Source organism: Rhynchophorus ferrugineus, unplaced genomic scaffold (genome assembly GCF_030347505.1).
Source record: "Rhynchophorus ferrugineus isolate W39M unplaced genomic scaffold, kcgeb_rfMv2 rfM17, whole genome shotgun sequence".
NCBI classification, from domain to species: domain Eukaryota; kingdom Metazoa; phylum Arthropoda; class Insecta; order Coleoptera; family Curculionidae; genus Rhynchophorus; species Rhynchophorus ferrugineus.
Window position 1 is genome coordinate 1,595,974 of NW_027472596.1, and position 10,622 is coordinate 1,606,595.

The 10,622-nt window shown below is 32.7% G+C and overlaps 1 protein-coding gene across 1 annotated transcript; it reads right to left on the bottom strand.

Annotated features, from left to right (window-relative positions):
- Positions 1–4,671: 4,671 nt before the first annotated feature.
- On the bottom strand, positions 4,672–6,042 carry LOC143205781 (uncharacterized). Its single transcript, XM_076418815.1, has 2 exons — positions 5,409–6,042; positions 4,672–5,125 (listed from the first exon to the last, which is right to left on the bottom strand). The coding sequence occupies exons 1-2, from the start codon at positions 5,907–5,909 to the stop codon at positions 4,673–4,675; spliced, it is 954 nt and encodes a 317-aa protein (XP_076274930.1). The 5' UTR covers positions 5,910–6,042; the 3' UTR covers position 4,672.
- Between the last annotated feature and the right edge of the window lie 4,580 nt (positions 6,043–10,622).

Sequence of the window (10,622 nt, forward strand, 5' to 3'; positions counted from 1 at the left end):
TCAAATGAGATAAAAATCTCCATAGATACTTGACATGATCATTATCCAATTCGCTCATTTGACTGTACAAGAATAATTTAAATAACTGTAGTTCATCTTTAACAGAATAGGTAGTTCTTTTGTGAAATGTACTTAAAATTTACAAGCCAAGAAGTCTGTAGGTTTTATACATAATCAGACTATTTGAATTTAAAATCATCTTGGAAATGTATCAAAGAAAACACGTTTATGATTTAATTTCCATTAAGATTTGCCCTTTAATACATAATGGAACTGATGTTTCATATATATAATTGTAAAAATCTAGTTGATATGTATTAAGAGTTATGGGTATCCTATGTTTCAAAATGCATTGGAAGAATTCCCTAAAATAAAAAAATACAAATATAATAGTATATATAAATTTTGAAAAAATTACCCCTCAAAATCAATGCTAATTAATTTTGGATAAATATGAGGCCAAACTAATCTTTTCCGATCATCAAAGTGCATAAACATAATTGCTTTAATTAAAAATCCTCCTTCTCTGCTTTCTGAATTATTGGCAAACAAAATTCTTCATTATTACATTTTTTGCTAAAGAATGGTATCAGTTCAGATGTTTCTAATCCTCTCAATGGCAACAAAGTGATATTAAAAAACAAATTAACATATTCACCGTTAATATAAGGCAGCATATGCTTTGAAATGATCTGACTCTAATATTTAAACCCTTCAATTGGACATAAGCTAATCCTTTGTGCAAATATAAATGTATCTAAGCACAATTCATGCCTTATAATATTTTTATATTTCTTTAGTAGATTATCTAGTGTTCTTAAAATAGGGATAAAGTGAATATTAGCTGAATAAGATTTTATAATTAAACTAGCTGACCCGACAGACTTCGTCCTGTCAAAAAGATTTGTAATGTGGCAGTTTTTGTGCCTACGTATTTTAAAAAATTCTCCTGAACAGAACCATCACCCTGGTGATAGGGCGTTGTGAATAAAAAATAATTAAATAAAACATATATAAGGATTGAAAAGTAAGTAATCGCTTTATTGTTAATCATGTGAATCATAATTATTATTATTATTATCATTGTAGTGCTTTGTGGTATACGATGTTTTTTGTTTGATTACCTGGCGCATAGATAAACAAATCTGATGGTTTTCCAACACGGGAATAGGCAACATACAATTGACCATGTGGGAAACATGGGTTTTCTAGATTAATACCACAAACACTTAATGATTGCCCCTGGGACTTGTTTATAGTCATAGCAAAAGCAAGCCGCACTGGAAACTGTAGTCGTTTAAACTCAAATGGCACATCAGTCGGAATCATTGGGATGCGCGGTATGAGAACATCTTCTCCTTTATACTTTCCTTTGAGTATAGTTGCTTCTATCACATTGTTTAGTAATTTTTTTATCGCTAACCGTGTACCGTTGCAAAGACGCGGTTGGTTGATATTTCGCAACATTATAACCACCGATCCAACCTTTAATTGAAGATTGTGAGGTGGCAATCCTGGCAAATCCAGCGAGTTTAAAAATTCCGGTGGATAGTTGACTACATCATCTTGATTAGTAGCCGAATCAACTGATTTATATATCCTCAATTCGCCTGTAATTTGTTCTTGAATTTTGAAATTTAATTCATTTACATCTATGTTTTTTGCAGCCAGTATAGCTCGTTCGCTCAACCAATCATGGTTTCTGTAATTTTGAGAAATATCTGGAAACACCTTCTGAATAAGTTCATCTTTTGATCGAGTTAACTGACAAAACTTTGAGGAAAGTTAATGCAGCCAGTCAACATGTCTATAGGAAATTTGCCATTACCAATGTCAATGAGTTGTTTAGAGAATATGTTTCCAGATTGGTCATTTTGCAACTCGACACGCATATTCTTGCTTAAATGAAGTACTTTAACATGTTTCCACAAATTGGAGGACTTTAGACATGCATTGAGTTCATCAGCTGGCGTTGATCGTGGAATCACTGGCAATGTTTGACGAAAATCTCCTGCTAATAAAATCATTGCACCACCAAATCGGTTATTATTGCTACGTAGATCTTTTAAGGTTCTGTCTAAAGCCTCCAAAGATTTTTTATGTGCCATCGTGCATTCATCCCAAACAATCAATTTACATTGCTGCAAAACCTTTGCCATTGCAGAGTTCTTCGAAACGTTGCAGGTTGGAGTTTCATTGCTTTGCATATTTAATGGCAATTTTAGTGCTGAATGGGCTGTTCGACCACCTTCAAGCAAAGTTGCTGCGATTCCCGACGAAGCGAGTGCAAGTGCAATTTTATTTTGTGAGCGAATTGTTGCTAATATTAATGAAATCAAAAAAGCTTTTCCTATACCACCAGGTGCATCTAAGAAGTAAATCCCTCCAGTTTCATCATTTGTTACTTTCATAAGAGTTTCAAATACATACTTCTGTTGTTCATACAGTCTTTCTCGATGCAACTCTTGGTTAAAAGCGTCATGCATTGGACGATTGGGCGCGGTCAGGCCTAATTGAATTAATAGTTTGTTTGACATTATCAAGCACATGTCCTCAATTGAAATCAATGCTTCATTGTAAATTTCTTCACTGACTTGTATATTTGGATTTCCCATTCTATTCCGTATTTGATACAAAATATCATCACACATTAAATCTTTGTACTTCATCCACAAATCAATTGGGTTTGATGGGAAGCATGTAGATATGATTATAAAAAACAATGTTCGTATTTGATGAGCGTGTGATAATATTACAGCATCATTGAGAGTTTGATCCCATTGAGCGTCATTTTCAAGCAATTGCAAACGTTGACAGGCTTCTCTGTAGGATCCACACAATTCACCATCCACAAATCAATTGGGTTTGATGGGAAGCATGTAGATATGATTATAAAAAACAATGTTCGTATTTGATGAGCGTGTGATGATATTACAGCATCATTGAGAGTTTGATCCCATTGAGCGTCATTTTCAAGCAATTGCAAACGTTGACAGGCTTCTCTGTAGGATCCACACAATTCACCATCAACAGTTCGTAACTGTTGGAATGATGTTGGGCCACGTACATTGACTAATAGCAGTCGTAAATAAAAACATTCATCATTGTTTGGATGTACTGAATAAATCCGGCCAAACGCATCGGTGGAATACACATCTGTATATCCTGGAACTGGTTTTCCTTGTTTCCGTCGTATAAATCTCCTTGAGGATTGATTCCAGGTATAATATTTTGGCATTTCAGAATATAGCAATGTTTGTGCGAAATCATCGTTTTGGCATGTCTCAAAAAAACTGGTTAATGTAGTAGATGGTGGCTGAGCAGCTCTTTGTACTGCGTTCTGTGCTGTAAAATACACTCTTTGTCCATTTTCTAAATGCACAGCTAAGTGAACAACAGAAGGGGGTCTCTCATGAATAGGAAAAGAAAATATTCGCCAAACTGCTTCATTACTACTGACATAGAGGCCCATTTGGTATTGGGTAACTTCATCATTAAAATTCTCTGCACCAATTCCAATCACAGCCATATCACTCCCTTTGGTTACATATTTGCAAATGTATTTAATCGATTTCACTGAATGGCAAGATTCAACGTTGATGTGTGCTTTGAATGTCTTTGATAAAATGGGTGAATATGGAACAATCCAACGATTATCTATTTCAATATCTTGTTGATTTAATTTGACAATTGTTGATTTTCCATTGTCTGCTGTCGATCTGCGACGATACAATGGATAACCGTCATTACCAGTAATTGTTTCCGATATTAATGTCCGTGGATATCGTTTTGAACATTTACCATCCATCATACACGGTGAATTTTGATTAAGAGTTCCACAGGGACTATGTATCATGTTTTTGATAACTACCTCATGCAATCCAGCATCTACTTGTACATTAGGGATTTCAGCTGATATCACTGCATCAACTTAATTTGGCCTTATCTTTTCAACCAACCAAATCAAAATGTGTGCACGTGGCAATCCTCGTTTCTGCCACTCCACAGAATACATCCAGCAGCGTGTCTCACCAAACACATTATGTTTTACGATGAAATTCATTAAAGATTTCAACTTTTGTCTAAAGACTCTGGCTGTAATATCATGACGATCAATGGGTGATTGCCCAGGGAATAACTCCTGCTTAATTTCTATCCATTGCGGATTGCATGTAAATGTGATGAACAAATCTGCTGTACCATAATGACGAACATACGACATGGCATCTTGAGCATATTCATGCATATGCCGAGGGCTTCCGATGTATGTTGCTGGAAGAATAGTCATCCGACCGACATTCTGTGCATTTCCATCAGTATTAATCGCATCTCGAAGGTGAATATACTCTTCAAATCGGAGTTTGGTTTTATTCAACCTGATGAATGTTAATCTCTCCGTTTCAATATTAACATACATGTCAACAACATATTTGTGATATAATCGCCGACATTTCAATATGTGATTATCTTCATTTTCCCGAATCATTAGGCGGTATGAATAATAGTTCATTGAACTGACTTTTTTGTTGGTTTCAGAACCTGTAAACAGATTTTGTTTTAATAACATTCAAATACATAATATAGTGACTGAGATATTATCGCCATAGCTAAACTAATATTTTAGTTACCTGTAATGGGATTTATCATTTTTATTGATAAATCGTAGCCGTCTTCACCTTGCCAAAATATAAATGGGATATTGCAGTGCATCATATGAGCGGTGTGTTTCCTTTATACGTTGTAATTGATCATTCCGACGATGTAAAACAATATCACGGGATTTCAAATTTTCTCCAACTACAACGATAGCAACTTCATCAATAGTTGGTGCATTAAAACGTTTTGTATGTTGACCTGCAGGTGTTTTATCAGCTCTGATTACAATTTTGTGATTATCGGATGGCATCAGATCCAGGGCAGTTTTAAACAATATAATCAATTGATTGTGTTGATGAAATAAAGTTTGTAATTGTTCTACAATAGACCACTTTACTAAATTGTTATGTGCACAACGCAGATCAATTTCTTGTGGTGAATTGCCCATAAAATAAATTTGCAGGAATTTGTTGTCGCTATCTGACACTGGTAACAGTGAACCTGCTCTGTGATATATTTGCCCTTGTATCTGTAAATAAAAAAACATTATGGTGTGGTATAAATTAATGGAGTGTCAGTGATCAAACTTAAATAATATTTGATCTTAAAAAGTATATATTTAGTTTTAACTAATATCTATCAAATATAAAATACAATAAAAGTGGCACTGAAACTGAATCACCATATAATATGATGACTAAGTGATATATTTCGTAATGATTAAGAAATTGAAGATTAGTAACACATCTTAACTTTGGTGACAGAAAATTTTGTTCGATAAAATAATTATGAGTAACTGCTATAATACATACCTTAAAAGTTGGCATAAAATTTTCCCGAACTGCATTTGTTGCCCCAAATGAAGTCATTTGAAAGCAATTGTTATATTCTTGGATATGTGTCAAAAAGTGTATAGAATCTGTTCCTATTCCTGAAACCAATGAGTACAATGGTTCTGATGGTGGATCCAATGGTATCAATTTCACTTTACCATTTGCGCAACACAATCCATTGGCTTCGTTTTTGTATTTTAATGCCTTACAGTGTGAGCAAACCAAGTTCATAGAACCAATAACAATACATTGGTAGTTACTGTAGTCAATTGACACATCGTAACTGAAAGCAGCTCGATTCAAACTTGCGCGATTATTAGTTGAATGTCGCGCTCGCGCTTCACGCGTTTGTGATATCCGAATTCTTTCACGTTCATTTCCGTCGTCACGTTCTTGTGCAGTTCGATTAGATCGGTAATTAGCTTGGTTTATAGCATTTCTGGTTCTTCTACCTAAATTGCTTCGTCTTATAGGAGGCATATCAAATATAAATTATTTTTTCACTAATCACGAACTAAACAAACACTCACTAACTAAACACTCTGCACAAAACACGATATACGAATTTGTTTCGTGTATCAGTTGACAATTCATCTGTCATCTGTCAAAGGTCATCTGTAACAGACAACTTTTTTTTTAATTTGATATGACTTGAACTCAAATCCTTTTAAGCCGTACGAATTGTTTTATTTATTTAAAATTTGGATATTAAAAATAATAAAACACTGTTGGTAACGCGATTTTTGTTTGACTGATGTAATGACGTGGAAACTGATGCATTTTATCTCGCGTGCCGAAACTAATACAAAAGAAACGCGAGTTTCGGAACGCGACATTAAACTCCTCCAACTATGTATTCTGTGCTCCAACGCACACACGCACATTGTTTTGATAGATATGATCTTTGACGTTAGGAACACACCTACATTGTTTAGACAACAGTGAGTGCTTGTACTTTAATATGAACTTTATACCATAGCAATAAAACTCAAATTGACTACGTTTTAGTTACAAATCATTTGTATTTGAAAAAGAAAAGGGCTATTTTTAGGGTTTTCCAGCAATAATTCTAATTTTTCTCGCCGTAAAAACCATCCTTGAACTCCAACGAACATTTTAAGAAAAGATTTTGCCAAATTGGTCCAGGCGTTGTTGAGTTATGCGCTTACCAACACATTTTGCGATTCATTTTTATATATAAAATGAATAATATCTTCTATATTTTCCATTTTAACAAACTTGCATTTTTTATCAAAAATATCTTTATGGTGTTTAATAGACACTAGTAACACTAATTTAAATAAATACTTATTTGCAACAAATATTTTATAACCATTTAACACAAAAAAATGTGATATTTTCAGAGTGTTAATAATATATCGAAGAATATCAAAATAATGTTTGTTGTTTTTTTCAAATAATTATATAACAAATCTGATGAATTTTCGAAATCATTATTTAAGAAATTCGAGAAATTGAATGTGCAAATAAAACTCACACAACTTGTTGAAGCTCCCTGATATCATTGTTATCCTAAAAGAACAAACATTATGTACATTTACAAAAAAAAGCATAATAAACTTCATATCATTTGATTCCATAAATATTTAATTTTTAAATTATAATCAGTGAAATATAAATATTTTCGAGATATTGGCTTTTATTTACTTTTAAGGTTAATAACTGTTTATTGGCAGTTCAGTTGGCATTGAAAACATTTTCTCTGTTTTTACTACTGGCGTAAATTCTAAATTTATAATCTAAAATACAAAATTATATTTTAAACAAGCACCATATTATATATTGCCACTTTAAATATGAATCACAGTGGAGTCTAACTTATTGTGGTAAAACAGAAGAAATATAGTTACTGTATTTAGGATGATTAGCTATTGAGTTGCCGTGGAAAGTAACACTACATAATTGTTCAAGGGGTCGCAATCTCGAAACTTTATTAAGATCATTTGTACAGTTGCCATGAAGATATAAAATGTTTCTATTTCGAAATTTTAACATACTCTAAAAATTATTAAAATTAATTAAGTTACCTTGGTTTTTGGCAGAACATGAATGAGTAAAATATTTGTATTTACTATACAGACCTCTTCAAATTCCGTTTTGTAATTAAATGAAAAATCAATCCAACCCAGTAGAGATGGATACTCTAATAAGCATTCACGAGTTCATCATGATTCTTGGTACTTTTTAATTTATTATTATTTAGCCAAAGTAATTTAGTAAGGAATTTCTTTTCGGGACCTCTATCTGGAACACCACCAATTCTTGTATATCTAGTGCCTTCTAGACCAATAGCTGTGTAATAAAACATTCAGTAATATTATAATTCTTATCATAATTATCCATTAAACTATTTTGTCGTTTTTAGGAAAAAAAATTATTACTTTTTTAAAGAAGGTTTTTGGTACGAGATTGTTAAACAATTCTAATAGTGGACTAGCTTTTAAACTGATTTGTTGATAGAAGTAAATAATTCTAAAACTCAATGTCTGTTAATGGGTTTAAAAATAAATGGGAAATGTAATAGCATGGCCGGTACCATTCAATAACTTAAAACCCTATTCGAATTAAATTAGCCCACATTTCATGAAATTTGGCGCCTCAATTGATTTCACATTTTTAAACGATAAATCAGCTGGTCGTCCTGTACATAATAAATCTTGATCCAATTTGCAGCAAAGAAAATATTAAATTAAATAATAAATTATTTAAATTAGATTTTGACAATAAGCGAATAAAAATGTCAACGGTAAATAAAATATCCCAACATACCTTTTATTATTGTTATTCTTTTAAAAGAATAATCAGCTCAGTTTGCCTCGTTCTAATTTATTGACAACTTCTTTAGGGAGATCCATTTTGTTATTATTTTAAATGAACAATTTTGTAATTATATACAAAAATACAGGTGATACAAAAAATTGATTTAATGCCGAGTTTTCGGACACTGTCCCTGGAAAATCAATAATCAAATATTGGTATGTGAAGTTTAGACGTGGTGAAATGAGCTTCGAAGACGGTGAACGAAGTGGACGCTCAAAAGAGGCTGTTACCTATGAAACCATTAAAAAATCCACAAAATGATTTTGAGTGACCGTAAATTGAAAATGAATGAAATAGCAGACATTCTAAAGATATCAACTGAACGTGTACATCATATTGTTTATGAATATTTGGGTATGAGAAAGGTCTGTGCAAAATGTGTGCCACGCGAGTTCACTTTTCACCAAAGAAACTACGAGTTGATGATTCGGAGCAATGCTTGAAGATGACCAAGCATAATAAACCCGAATTTTTGCATCGATATGTGCCAATGGATGAAACATAGCTCCATAATTTCACTCCGAAGTCCAATTCACAGTCATCCGGGTGAATTGCACATGTTAAACCCGCTCCAAGGCGTTTGAAAACGCAACAGCGGCGGTTATGGCATCTGAATTTTGGGATAAGCATGGAATAATTTTCATTGACTACTTTGAAAAAGGAAGGACCATCAACAGCAACTATTACATAGCATTATTGCACGATTTGAAGGACGAAATCGCCGAAAAACGGCCGCATTTGAAGAAAAAGAAAGTGCTGCTTCACCAAGACAATGTACCGTGTCACAAGTCAGTGAAAACAATGGCAAAAATAAATGGTGTGGGCTTCGAGTTGCTTCCTCATCCACCGTATCCTCAAGATCTGGCCCCCAGCGACTATTTCCTGTTCTCAGATCTCAAAAGAATGCTCGCTGGGAAGAAATTTTCGTCGAATGAAGAGGTGATCGCCGAAAATAAAGTCTATTTTGAAGCAAAAGACAAATCGTACTGCAAAAAATGGTGTAGAAAAGTTGGAGGATCACTATAATCAGTGTATCACCCTGAAGAGAATTATGTAGAATAAAAAAAAACTAATTTTACCAAAAATATGTGTTTTACTAAGGTAGGCCGGGGACTTTTCAATTAACCTGTTATAGTTTCCGAGATATATTCTATGTCTACAATCGGGTTTCTTCCAAATCTTAAATACAAAATCCTCATCTGAATAGGTTCCCTGTAACATATAAGTATAGTTTATATATATCTTATATCTTTATAGTCACTTCCTCTTATAGTTTCAGAGATATATTCTGCGGTATGATATTTGTACTCAAAATAGTTAAAAAGTATGACGTTAGCATTTTCCATTAACTAGTAATTTTATGACTTTATTTATTATGTCGTTCGCAATATTGATTAAATCATTTACTCGATTATTATGAGGTTAAATATTTTATATGTGCGGCAATTCGATAAATTGTTGAAATAAATGTCTTTGCGCATATCTATTTGTACAACTCCAAGAAAATGATTTAAATGGTAAAGGTAAATGTTTATGACAACCTCAATTATTCACGGTTTCATTAAGTATTTGACGCTTCCATTGCACCGCAAAGATATTGTGTCTCTTCCATCTGCCACCGCATAATTCTTTTACATCTAATTTGTTCGCGATGAAGATATATACTGGATGGCTAACTAAAGACTCGACGAATAAGGGTTTACGAACATTACGACTATTCATTGTTATTTAACTAATTGTATCCAATAAATTTTCACGCCGTCATTGTTTATTGTTCGTCATTAATATGCCTGATAGTATTGTTTATTCAATTTTTGATGTGATTCATTCAGTGATGGAAACAATTGTTAATTGACAGTTATAGATATTCTAAGCAAACAGCCCTGTACAAAATTATCTTCACTGCTGAATTGTTTGCTTTGTAGAAACCTTTTGAATTACTTCTGAATAGAGAGTCGGGTCAATGGCTAATCTACATACAATCCTCCTGTGTAACAACTACGAAAAATATAGATATTTTAAAAAAGATATATCAGTCAATCCAAACCAAACCCAAATCACCCAAATCAGCTCAAAGATATCAATACAATATTTTAAAAAGTATGGATATATTTAATAAATCTTTAAAATTAAGTACTAACGTTAAAGCTGTATTAGGAAATAACTAAAAGGTTTTTTTATATCGTTTAAAAAATATATTTAATTATTTTAAAAAAATATCGGCTAACAAAAATATTGTTATATTAATATTTTTTGCCATCCCTACTTTGTACCGTCATACTTTTACTGTTGTTCCTAGAACTCCTAATTTAATTCAATTCATCAATTAATTCATTGATCAATAAAATAGAA